We start from the raw sequence: 13,767 nt of genomic DNA, 5'->3' as shown, positions 1-13,767 counted from the left end.
TTACCCGATTGGAGTATCACGTCACGTCGACTAATAGATGACGGGTTGATTCTCGTATTCGCGGGGACAGAATGATACATTCGTATACAGGACTTTATTTGTTGTGAAGGATGTCATTAAGCGGCGATCGTTGCCACTGAGTGTAGTTTGCAGAGGACAATTACATAGTGTATGTATTATGGTACCGAGACTAGGCACCACAGGTAGTTAGGTTCTGCCTATCAGTGCTATTATAGGAAATGAATATCAAAATTGCTGTATCACAAATTCAAAATTTTCTGTGTGTGTGACTGTAGCATGTAAACGAAGCAATATTTGGTGAAATGTGCATTAACTTGGACTGATAAATAACAGATCGCTGTCTTCATAAATATGTATTGACAAGACAGCACATAATGAGGCATTTTTAGATGAACATAAATAGCACTGCCTCAGTACTGAAAGTTCACGTTGTGTTTCGTAGATGGCGTCTTCATGCAAACTGAAAAACAAAAAGGTAAACAACTAAAAAGCATTAAGAAAAAAGACACTAAACAGAGAATCTAGGGACTGCAAGTTCTAATTTGCAAGAAGCAGTTCATTACTATCGCTTCTTTTGCACTGGTGGGTGATACGTTTGATTTTCCCATCTGGCCAGTTTCAGACGTGGGGAAAGCCACAGTCCCATTATTTTACTTACAGCAAACACCATTATGGAAAGGCTTGTTGAAACAATGTATAAAAAATGAATATAAAATAACCTTTTAGGGATTATGTTTTTCAAGTCTTTTCAGCTTTTCTTAAGAAACATAGATTTCAGGGGATTAATATATTTTCTATATTTTGGAAAAAGGCAAAAGAACGTCTTCCAAAAAAAATTATAAAATATTTTTCATGTGCGTCATTTAAAGTGAGTCGTCATAAGTCTCAGGTTATTGCACGTAAAGTGACAAGTGTGCCCTTGACCTTGATGCAAGTGTGACCTTGCATAATATGAATAAAGATCCAGTAGGTGAGCATTCTGTGCAATTTGGATCAAATTACAGAATAACGATTTTTGCAAATTGTGGACAGAGAAAGAAGCGACGTCTTCTCACAGCATGAAACCCATGAACTAAAACCAAAAATGGCCTATTCTGATATCTTAGCGTCAGGTTTAGGGTCAGTTTTGGAGTTTGGAACGATAACTTACACCTCACTATGTTAAAATGTCTTGAATACAAATGTACAATTAAAAATAGAAAACTATTTAAAATTTTGTTTGTTTGGGTCCTAGGCCAACAGTGTTGGAGTGTTTCTTGGGAAAAAAAATTTGAGCAAAAATTGCCACAAAATTTGCAAAAGTAAGTACAGACTAGAACCAAAGTAACAAAGTATCCACTACCACATGTAGGCCTACATAAAACAGCAGTCCTACAGTGCCTGTGTTTGTGCAACTGAATCAAATTAAAAAAATCCTACATTAAAAAACACAAAACAAAAGAAAAAGTTTCAGTTTAATTTTGACAAAATCCAGCTGCAGATCAAGGAGACTGACGGCCTTGGCGTTATTCATTTAAATAATTAGATTCATCTAGTTGTTTGTCAAAGTCACACTTAACCACTGGAGACGGGGAAAAAAGAGCCAAATGTTGGTCTGGAGCCACAAGTTCAAGACCAGTCACTGTGACAATTTCACTGCTTTACACATTCAGATCACACACAAGCCCATGGTTTCAGTTCAAGATTTGGAGAACATTCATCAATACTCTATTTCTATTCATTTCTATTCAATTCTATTTAACCTTACTGTTCATTTTAAACTGACGCCAACTGAAAAGAGTAAACTTTAACTTCTGCTGTGAAAGTTTGATCTTAAATTTGACTTAAAGTACTATGCAAAAGGTCCTGAAAGGTCTTAAATGTAACTCGTTTACCTGCAGACACCCTGTTTACAAATCTGAATTCTCAAAGACGCCCTGATAGCAGACATATACAACCAATCTCCAGAATCTACTTTGCTGCAAACATCTTCATTACTACAGCAGTCATTGCTGTTGGCACTTTCTGGTGATCACTTATCAATTTTACAGTCCAGACAGTTTTCGTAATGACGTTGGAGATTCTGTATGTGCTGCTATTTTCTTTTCCAAACTATAATGCTGTTATGGCTGCTCTCACCAACTACTTCCTTTCATTCCCCGTGAACAAATTGAAGATGGAAATTGAAAAAAAAAATATGGGTGCAGTTTAAGCCACACCAAACGACACTTGGGCCCAAATTGAGAGCTATATGTGCATGTGTATAAAACTACGAAAACACGACTTGCTCGTTGTTATTATAAAAATAATTATAGTACATAAAATGAAAATTCTGACCATTTTTATACAGGTTTCACTATAAACATCTTATATTTTGCATCAATAGACTTTTCCCATGTTAAATCTTTCAAATGTGAGAGAATCAGGTCCAGCTCTCACTAGCCTGACCTCTGCCATTTATTTTATCCAAGTAAAAGCACCCCGAGAGTAGTGCACTCTGGTATTTTTCTTGTAAATCTTTCCTTCAGATTTTTACTTAAAGCATCCTAACTTCATAAATATTAAGTACCGACGGCACTTCTACGGGGATTTACTTTAATAGATGAACACCAGCACTATCTGAATTTGAATTAGCAACTATCTATAAGTCGAGATAGTAAATCTGAGGAGGCATTCAGTACCTACTTTTGTCACTTAGTGCTTTTTTATGCCTGACATGCTTTCTGTATGCAATGGATACGCTTTAGTGTCCACAAAAGAGTTTTAAGGTTCAATTTCCTGCCTTAATTAGCATACTATATTATGGCCATTTTGTTTTATTTCCATTGATGTGTCTGATTTATGTGCACTCACTGAAAAAGCTCTGAAAACTCATCTGCGGGGCTTATTGAGGTGTCTGTGCATGCACTTAAAACTGGTGCCTAGACAAAGCAGAACAAAAACCTAATCACTTTTTTGTTGTTTTTTATCACATGTTGTTTTGTTTAGCCTGTGTGTAATGCTTGTGTGTGAGTGGATGGTCGGATGTGGGCTCATCTTTAGTCATGACATGAAGCTGCTGTGTTTCATCTGCAGCAGGTTTCGGTGTAACAGAGCAGCTGCAGTTTGCATCTGCCTGTAGTGCAGATGCTCTGCTGCATCTGACAAAGAAAAAGGAAAGAAAGTTGAGCATTGTACTACCTTTCCGACGTACTGCTTATCGGTCCCGGTGTACTCCTCCAACAAAAAGAACTGGTTCCACATCCAACCTCGCTTAGAGCGTCTCAGTGGCACTCCGTTGGCATCCTGTCCTGTCAGTCCTGACCCCCTCCGCCCCCCTGTAGTCCTTCTCAAGGCCCTGAGCCCTTGACCTGGAGAGCTGAGGTGGACCATGGCCCACAGCACCATTAATATGCAAACTTTCCTTCTATCCATGGCCACGCCACCACAGCCTTCTGTTTTCTTTCCACTCCTCAGTGGTCTGTGTCCAGGGTTTTTTTTTGTTTGTTTTCAGTCAGAGTATCGGATCAGTTCTCATGCTGTAATCTACTGAAGCAGGAAAGGCTCCTCAGACTCACATTGGGCGGCAACCAGCATCTAGAACATTTACAAAGACAAAGCAGAGTGTCAATATTGGGAGGAGAGGAAGTAATTTGTTACTGCACAAGCTCTCGTTTTGTTTCATAACCTGTCGTTAACACCAGCTTAGTCTTCAGTGCACAATAACAAACATATATCTTTAAACACATCTTAAGAATCTACTGATATGAAGATCTATGAAGTCATTTTATAGCCACAAAACCTCAATCTTAAACATAAGGAAAAGAAGGAATTTATATTAGAAATGCAAAAAAAAAAATCATTTCACAAAGACATTTCCATCCAAATCCTTGCCTTTACATTTCCCTTCACTTCTCATCGCTGAATCGCTTCAGTGAGCTTTCACTTTCCCTCCAGATGGAACTGATCAGCAGGAAAAAACCTGCGCGCTACAGGTGGTTTACTGCTGCTGGGAGCTTTCGTTTGCTTTCGCAGGTGAACTGAAATTAATTAGTTGTAGATTTTGTAATGAGCCAAACCTTCAGCAAGGTGCAGCTTCTCAAATGTGAAGATTGGCAGTTTCTCTGTGCTTTACCACATTTCCTAAAATAAACATTGGTAGTCTCGACAGTTAATAGCCATGGGTGTGGTTGATATGAACAAACACAAGCTGTACTCCAAATGAAAGACAAAAATAAATAAATGGCTGAAAAAGTTTCACAGAGACAAACCTATAAAACAACCCAAAAGATGAAGATTCATTTTTGTTTTGGAGGCAGTCCAATGCTTGGACTTTTTGATCATTAAAACGGCTGCACAAAGTTTTCCAAGTCAGGTGCATCTCCAGAGCTCCAAGAGAACTGCTATCAAGAGCTCAAACCCACGACAATAAATAACTTCAAGCATGTAGGCAGCAACGGGTTTGCATTTTTCTGAATTCTATCACAATTAATTGCTGTATTATGAAAGTTTGTATGTAATTACCAACTTGACCCCTTTCTCGTTGCAGACCGATTCCATTGTGCTGCCATTTTCTTTCTGTCTTGATGCTTTGAGGTGGCAACTGACCATGTGCAGCTGCAAACCTACTAAACAACTATTTCAAAGGAAAGATATTTCAAGTTCATTGCACAGAGCTGCAGTAATTTGGGTTGTGCTGCAGTCTCCAACTAGTGTTTTCCCTAGTGTGTCTGCAGCATTATATTCACAGTTAATTTGGTCATGCAGTGCTTGATTTTCATGTTGCATTAGTGAAGCTGTGACAACATGAGTGCAGTGGGTAACTGGTTTGCATCTCCATTTTAGGAGAAAAGAATTTACATAAAAAACGCAATAATAATAATAATGAAAATCATCATCCATTTGTCATTGCTTGCTAAAGGCAGTGACCCATTAAGAGCAAATGTAAACATATCAGTGCAAGGCTTTGTTGAGTTAACATGATCACTTATTCTAATCAAACAGAAGGACTTGCAAATAATATTTGGCCTCTAATACAAGGCTGATGCAAATATAGCAATGCTGGCCTGTGCAGCTTAGATAAATAAATGCCCCGGGCATTGTTTAGACAATGTTGTATATCATTATAATTTCAACATTTTTTACATTCTGTGAATAATAGAAGTGAAACTATCTAAATGCATCACCTTGGGATTATTTAAAAACCAACTAGGTGACCCAGAAAAAGCTACATCACCCTTATTTTTTATTCCCATATCAAACCTTACACGTTGAAATCAAAATGCTCACGTCAAAAGATTTCGTGAAAATCAAATACAGGAAAAGCTGGGCACAAGACCAAAATGATAACAGGAATGCGAAGGGCAGACACGCTCACATTTCTGTATGCTGAATGTCAGTCATCTGATTGATGGGCAGGCTGAGTGCTGCCTAACACGATAAATTTAAGATTAGTATGTTTGCACATCAACGTATAGGCTTACATCTTGTACAGCATTTGTAGAGCTTTATCTGAATTAAGCCTCTGAATCAACATCTAATAGAGTACACGGCTGTATGTGGAGCGGCCCGTTCTATCTTTTTAAGCAATCTGCTTCTGCACACTTTATCTGACCCAGCAGAATGCCAATGGAGACCCCGGGCAATGTCGAGGCCCGTTTATTACCTTAAGATCAGGGTAAAGATACTGAACAAAATGACTGTTTGCAAACCATACAGAATGGCCCTTACGTGGGCGGCAGAATATCTGCGCTCTGTCATTTCTCCCACCCATTCTCTTTTTCTGTCCGCTGTCCTCCAAAGGCCAGTGAACACTGGCAAATGTAAGAGGGAAACGAAACAAGAAGAACAGCAACAGGACGGAGGTGGAGGAGGAGCAGAAGGTAAAAAGAGAAAGAAAGCCATGTATTATGCTTTTGTTCTCATTATTCCTCAGCGGCTGGGCGATATCCAGGCCGCCAATGTTCCTCAGCTGAGGTTTGGTAGGAGGGTTATCAGAGGGTCCGCTGGGGACCGTCTGCAACGTTCCTCCATATCGCGTGCTCTCAGAAGGTGGGAGCAGAGGGATGAGGGGCCTGGGGAGAGGGGCAGTGTAGCCCCAGTGTAAGGCAGGTTTGGTCAGCTTCCCTGCGCAGACTATATCAGAGAATGAGGAAACGATGTCTCTGGACATGAATTAAGTACCCTGACCTGCATGCAGAAGTGCAGCCAGATAGACTGAAGGGAGTGAGAGAAATGGAGCGAGAGAAGAGCAGGGAGAGGAAAGGTGTCGGCTGATGGGAGCAGAGCCGGTAGTGTTGTGCTGTTACAATACCAGAGTTTTTGCTGTAGATACAACACCTTAAGTTTAGTTTAAAATCTGATGCTGCAGAAATAAAGAAGAAAAAAACCCCACACATCAAACAACCGCTGAGATTCATACAAAACAGATGCCGCACTACATCGACTGGGACAGCTTTGCAGCAACTTTTGTACAGGGATTTTGATGTTGGTTGGGTGTCTTTGTAGCGGCTGCATATTTCTCCACTGTGCCAGTCTGTCAAGCTGTTTGTGGTGAAAAAGATTCGGTTCAAAACATAATGGAGAGTTTGATGCAATTGTGTGTTTTCAGCTTATTTGGCAATGTCTGCTGCATTGGCAGAGGTTCACGAAGACAGTTTGAATGTCTTATTTACTTTCACTCCTACAAGCCGATCCCAGAGATCAGCCAGGGCACAGACTCCAACGTCATGTAAAGATGCTTGTCGACTGAACTGTTTTTATTAACAATGCTGCAGCATGCTTTTGTTTGCCTTCCTTACATACCCAATGAAAAGAAAAGCGTCTCCTGGTGAGCTGGAGATCATCACAAAGTTTATCGGCAACCTTGTTTTGACAAAAGTTGAGATGCCGTGCAAAATGTAAACCAGGATACTGACTGGGAAGTGATTTAAACCATACACTTCATTGTATATCACAGATAGAAATGTGTGTATACATCTTTTTCTTTTTACTTTGGGCAACAGCATTTCGAGCTTCAGAGGTTTAAGACTCTAGTACTACCCAAACCCAATGTTTTACAGAAAAGCAAAACAGATTATTTTCTAAAAGAAATATGATTTTTTTTTGATGTGTGTCTTGGAAGAAGACTTTAATGAAAACAAAAACTATGTTTTCTGATTACCACGGGTTAGAGTTAAGGCTAGGGTTAGGACTGCTGGTTAATGCCTCAGCATCCAAAACTCAAAGCAATTCATATTGACACAAAGAGATTTTTGAAATTCTCTGAATCTCTTACTAATGTTATGCAGCATAGTTGATAATTTCCCCAGATTAATGCTAATAAGTCTTTCACAGTGGTGAGCCCGTTTACTTCTGAAATAGATGTGATTTTACTATTTTACACCCAATAATTTTACTGTTGTTGGTAATTAGTTAAATGTTGTCTTTACATTGTTTTTAATGAAAAACATAGTTTAAACGCTTTAAAACATTTTTATGCCCAAACCTTTATATTACATGTAGCACTTCTAAAACCAGAAGATTTTCAGACACATGTGTAGGTGTGCAATACTTTTTCCACAAGTACAATATTGTGCAAAAGGCTTGAATCACCCCTCATTATTATATCTTGCTAGGAAAATGGGAAATAGATGTGTTAATAGTAGTAAAAAATAGTAAAAAATAGTAATTTATTGAAACATATAAGGCAAAAAGAATTTGTACAATCCTTGAATATTTGGCATATACACAATAATACAATAGTTCCCCAGGCTTCTTCAGAGCTCTTCTTTGAATCTTGCCTGGTTTTTGTTCCATCCTCTGTGAAGATGATGCCACACTGCTTCAATAATGTTGAATCTGGGCTCTGAGGAGGCCAATCCATGACTGATTGGTCTGTTTGGTATTTCTGTCATGCTAAAAAATAAAGCTGTTGCCAATCAGATGCTTTCCAGATGGTATTACATGGTGGATCAACATCTGTTGGTACTTTTTTTGTCTTCATTGTTCCATCAGTTTTAGAAAATGAAGCCCAACCATAACAAAGCCTCCAATGTGTTTTACTGCAGACTCTTACTGTTCTATTGCTGCTGATTTGAGTCTAGCTCTGGTGTAATTTGGCGTTCCTCGTTTTGTTCAAGTTTCTCTTTTATGCCGCTTCTTCTTTTGTTCGCCACTTGTTTAGTCATTTAAGGACACACTGCACACCATGCTGAGATATACCAAGTTTTTAGCTAATTGGTCTTCTGCAAATCACCTTGCTGGTATAAAAATACTATTTTATGCAAGTCAAACTGTGTTTTCTTTGGCATTTTTCATAAATTGATCTAAAGAAAAGGGAAAAAATTATGTGTTCTCGCCACAGGCTGCTAATAACAAATATACAATTTCAAATTGGTTATTTGGTAAGTTGCCTGTTATGTGTTGACACAACGGTCCTTAACAAACACAGAAAACACTGTAAATGGTAATTTTCAAGGAAGAGGTGAATGTCTTCAGAAAGCCTAGAGAGCTACTGGTCAACACAACTTTAAAAACGTGGCAAATTGCAAAGACGTTTGGGTGACTCAAGACTTTTGCACAGTATTGTATTTAATTTAAAGGCCAAAACGTAGAGATATTTAGTTTAGACTTGTATCCAAGTTTCTTGAATATGAGAATCCATATGTGAGAAACAGTACCCATATTTAACTTGATATATACTAGAACCTTAAGCAGATAAACGACTATTAAAAAGACATGCTGATGAGTTTCCATTGTCCTTTTAAGGAATAAGTTACCTTTTGTACACATTTCAAAAGAGGACTGATCAGAATGGTCTTAAAAACTAACCATCTCTTCAGTTTCACAAGTGTTAAGTTGTTTATGACAAAAGAAAAATATCAGTAGAGCTGCTGCTGTTTATTTTTTCTTTGTATTCACAAGCGTGAATGATGGCGTGTCTTGTGGACTGCATTGTGGCACGACTTCAGAGAAAACCAGATTCTGTGATCTGTTAAACAAATGTCAAACCGAGTGTTTGTTTATGTCGCCTAGATGAGACGCTGAACTTCTGCATACAGGACACACGTGCCTAAAGTTAGATATCAGGTACTTACTGTGACAACACTAAGGGGCAAAAGGGGTGGGGAGTGAAGGAGAGGTAGAAACGTCCTGTCAGAGCAGCGTCAGCAGTCAGGCTAGGAGACTGGCCCATCCATTACGCTACCTGTCTTCTAGAGGCAGCCAAGGCATGCCCTGTTTTCCCCTTATGAGGCAAATTGAAACTGGGGGTTAGGTCCCCTCTTTCTCTTTTCCCTCATGCGTTGCAGTTTATAGCAGTCCCCCCTCCTCCCCCCTCTCACATCTCCATCCCCATCCCCCGGCGTATGCCTGCTTTGCTTGCATAGGCCTAAGCTGATATGCATTATCGCTGGGCTTTTTCGCTGAAAGCCAGTCACTTTGCATGTGTCCTCTGCCTGGCTCAGCACGGGGTGGGGAGGGTGGGGGTGGGGGGAGACTTCCAGGTCAACAGTGCGTGCGCTGATGGAGGCAGGTGAAAGTGAGATGGACTGTCAGGCTTCTTAATAATGCCCGTAGAGAAATAGTCTCTCAGACCACCACCCTCCGCTTTCTACTGCAACTCACAGGCCAGACGCTCTGTTTCCTATCCAAATTTGTAAGATGACTGGATGATTTTTCCCCTGCTCTCTCTCTAGTTTTTTCCCTTTTTCATTTCCCTCCCCCAACTCCCTGCTCTCTCGACTTTATGAATTTACTTAATTGACGCTGGAGAGGAACATGTGGGACTTTGTGCTATTGATTTGCTGTAGGCTTCAGCGTGGTTGGAAATACCAGCCAGTCTCTGGGGTGGACTCATGAAGCTTTCTACCTCCAGTCCCTCAGCACTGGGAAGCCGGCCTTTTCAATGGATTTCTTCATAATGTCACTGTGGAAAGCTAATGCTTTCACTACATAGAGGGCTCCACTGTCCCTAAGGAGCGCTCGCCCCATGACCACATTTGTCACACCCTAGAAGCCATATTGTACAGTCCCCTGCTCTGATAATTCTCTTGACAAGGGACCACGACCAGGAGTAAGTCAGCTAAAGCTTGATTTTTGCTACGTCAAAAAATGTCACGGCTGGTTAAGAATGCTGCGGTGCCACGTGGAGCCCAGTGGCTACGACAAAAACGCTTGCCTCTTTACATTTATACTCTATGAGGCTGATGTTGAATGAAAGAAAGGATGGAGATTTATGGGAATTTCTGGTTTCTTTCAACTTGGATCTTATTTTCAGTACTAAAATACATCATTTGTATTTGCCTTCCTTAAAGAAGTCTGAGAGATCAAGAGAACGCAAAACTTAAACTAGATACACCAAACCCAACTGAGGTCAAATTAGTTGGCAGAAAAAACAAAGAAGAAGAGAGAAAGATATCACTCTTGTAACAATGTGTCTACTGCATCCATCACAGTATGCAGACTGACTGTATTATACTATGAACAACAAAACTTGGGTGTGCACATTTTGTGTGTTTACCTAACGCCTCTCAAACAGCCCAACAGCGCAGTCGTAGACCCCGTGGGAACCACAGGACTACGGAAAAATGTGCATTCCATGACTGGCTGGAAAGTGATTCCTGTGCGCTGCTGGGTGCTGCATCAAAAACCGCCTTATGATTGCTATGGTTACAGACAGTTTCCAGACAAGTTGGTGTCTTGCGTGCAACCGCTCGCCAACTACTCGTAAAGTGGTAGCGAAACATAAAAAAGGATGATCCAAATGTAAAATGAAGAACGTTCATCTGCAAAGTAAAATTTGTGCCTCACCGCTGCAGCCAACATGTTTCAAAAAGTGCAACTTTTACTCACTTTTCACACTTTTATTACTGCATGAGTAGATGGTGAGTGTTTGGAGACGCAACAACATGGTCTGTGCAAACTATAGGCACCAGTGGGAATCTGCTGGTGATCAAAGCAATTGCAAGGAGGGTTTTGGTGCAGTGCTGCATACCTCTTTGCAACCAATTTCACCAAGCAGCTGTCGGCGATGGCTTGCCAACCAGCTAGGTCACTCTCGGCCGGTTGTTGCCGGGGGCGCAGGCCTTTGTGACTTAAGCAGCAGCCTCTGATGCTGAAAATTGAGGTCACTGGTGCCAAAACTGAACAGAGTACATTAAGCTTAACTGAAAAACTGCCAAACTGTTGTATAAATATCAAAGAGCTAAATATATGTATGTATGGTACAAAAGTGATTTTGGTATCTATAGCTAAGTTCCCGATTTGTAACAACAATAGTTACAGGTTAATCTTCCTATTTTAATTGCACTGAGACCAAATCATGGATTATTGTGGTGTGGCCACTCTGATGGACAGGCTCCTGTTTCAGCTAGCTGTCTGATTTTCCATTAAGCATACTTGATGCAATTATTAGATACATAATACAATTTTCTCTACCAGTAATAATTATACATTCAAGAAATCCACATTGAAGTATCCTATTTGTGTTTTACTTAGGACTAAATAGCAGGTATTTATGTTTGTGCCATGCACTCATTTGGTCTATGCATTCGTCCAGATAAAAGGCAGACATAGACAATATGCATAGACTGTGGTCACTTCTGTGTGCAGAAAAACAACATGGCAGTGGCCAGAACGCCATAAACAAAACAAACCAAACCAATTAGCAATGCTGCACCATTATTATGCAGTTTAGGATTTTAACTCCAAATAAAGTTCATCTAAAGGTTCTGCTACTTCCTCTGTGTTTCTAGATCACACTTACGGTGAGTACAATGTAATTAAAACTGAGAAAACGGAGAAATTATGGTGGAGGACTACAGGCTAAACACAAGCCGTAATTAACCCTAATTTTCTGTTAAAGAAAGAAGAACCGGAGCAAAAACGTGTAACCGAAGAATAAAAATGAGTCTGCTCTTGTTCGAGCCATCTTCCTCGAACGCCCATTGCTGTAGGTGAATTTTGAAACAGAGGTCTCGTCTTTCCCTGTTTGCTTTCTCAGGGAGCACCATCGTCATAATGAAGGTGTGTAATAGAACATGACACCATAATTATATTCTCCCAGTTAAGAGGCAGTGTTTACAACAAGCACAAGGCTGCCTTTATTTTCTCCCTCCTTGCACACACACACACACTGGCTGCCTCGCCTGCCCCGTCTTCACTTCATATCATGTGCCATTTAATTGCATTAAAAAAAATGCTTGATGAAAAAATGAAAAAAGTAAATTGCTTTAAATTGCCTGTCACAGATTGTGTGGAGTCACCATAGAGCAATAAGACTTGTGCTTTGTGGTGGGTGCTGGGTAAGCAAGATTAATGTGTCTGCTGCCAATTTTAGAATGCCCCATGATTCTGCGCTCAAAGAATTGCCTGGGATAACATTTTGAATCAGAGCAATTAGTTATTAAATGCATCTATCGGGTTTATCGAACACAGGACCGTGAGGATAGAGACAGGGACAACGTGAGCTGCACAAATGCATTCATCAATACATATTGGATCTGGCCAGCTAATGGCCTTTTCTGTGAACATGGGCTGTTACAAACAGTGGGCCTGGGTGGCATTTTAGCCTAATCTAGAGTAGATTACTCCTCCTCTACTTCTCCCACCTTCTCTTCTCGTTTTTTTTATTTTTCCCTAACGAGGGATATGAGCGACACGGCAAAGCACCCTATCGCGCCCGTTGAGCCGAAGACTTGCACAGCAACCCAGAAAAAAACCCCGGGGGTGCAATTAAAAGTGAGAGAGGAGAATGTCAGCCGAGTGGCTGAGCAAGGGAGACGGGAAGGAGGAGGAGGAGGGTTGGGAACTGGTGCCACAGGTAACCTGGTCATGTTACAATCCACAGAGGAGGCCCTTATAAGGCTGCTAATGTGAGGAGGTGTCAGCAGCAGGTTGTTCTCTTTGGCCTCCCCGTTTCCTCGTCCTTGCTTCATCTCAGACTCGGTTTGTTAAGTCCAACTCAGAGTGGATGTCACAATCCATGTTATGCCACTCGCTGGAGAAATAGACAGCCTAAATTCCAAGCGTGAATAGGGAAACACTCGACCCAAATGTGGGAGTCTCCATTTGTCTTATTGCCCATGTGGGTTAGTGGTTCACAACCGACTTCCCTGAAGCCAATTATGAAAAAAAAAACTGAGCATCTGGGTGAACTTTTGCTCCCTTTTCCCGTTTTTGCAGCAAAATGGAAACCAAGACAGGAAAAAAAGCAATGTCTTCACAACCCTGTCAATATATATTGATCTTTTGTTTAGCTGAGAAACTCTGTCTAGACACACTGTCACATTGTCTTGAAAATAACTTCACTCCACTCCAATCTGATGTACAGACGTGCCCACTGCCTCACAGATTAAGGCAAGGAAATTGAACACTAAAAGGAGATTTCAGACAGATGGGGGATATTACCACAAAAGAAATTATATATTTAAAAAAATCTCCACAGATTGAGGAGGCCAAAATCATCATCATAAAACGCTGCAGAATAAACAGCTGAAAATCCCCAGTCAAATCGGAATGCAAAGCTGAACTGAAATTCCTCGCTGAACGCCTGCAAAACACCAGAGTCCTCTAGTCGAAATTAGGATTCAACCTGCAACATTGGAATAGCACCAAGATTTAGTTAAAGTTGCTCTAAGTCCCCTATCTGCTTCTAAATAGCACATTAAGTTTTCAGCAAAGATGTGTTACCAACAATTACCCCTACCGATATATTCTCAGGGAAAGGATGTTATTAGATGTTTATCCACAGACTAATAATATATCTGAGGAAATATTTAGAAAGAAACGGGATGCGTTGCGTGTGAA

The 13,767-nt window shown here is 40.4% G+C and overlaps 1 protein-coding gene across 1 annotated transcript in view; it reads right to left on the bottom strand.

Moving 5' to 3' along the window:
* LOC113029368 (cadherin-10-like) overlaps positions 1–13,767 on the bottom strand; it is a 74,006-nt gene that overhangs the window by 46,370 nt on the left and 13,869 nt on the right. Inside the window, exon 2 of the mRNA XM_026180204.1 lies at positions 3,181–3,576. Coding sequence (XP_026035989.1) covers positions 3,181–3,414 — 234 coding nt within the window. The 5' untranslated portion in view covers positions 3,415–3,576. The remainder of the gene's footprint in view (positions 1–3,180; positions 3,577–13,767) is intronic.

Source organism: Astatotilapia calliptera, chromosome 9 (assembly GCF_900246225.1).
Source record: "Astatotilapia calliptera chromosome 9, fAstCal1.2, whole genome shotgun sequence".
NCBI classification, from domain to species: Eukaryota; Metazoa; Chordata; class Actinopteri; order Cichliformes; family Cichlidae; genus Astatotilapia; species Astatotilapia calliptera.
Note: the sequence above shows the minus strand (reverse complement) of the source record. Positions and strands in the feature narration are given on the sequence as shown.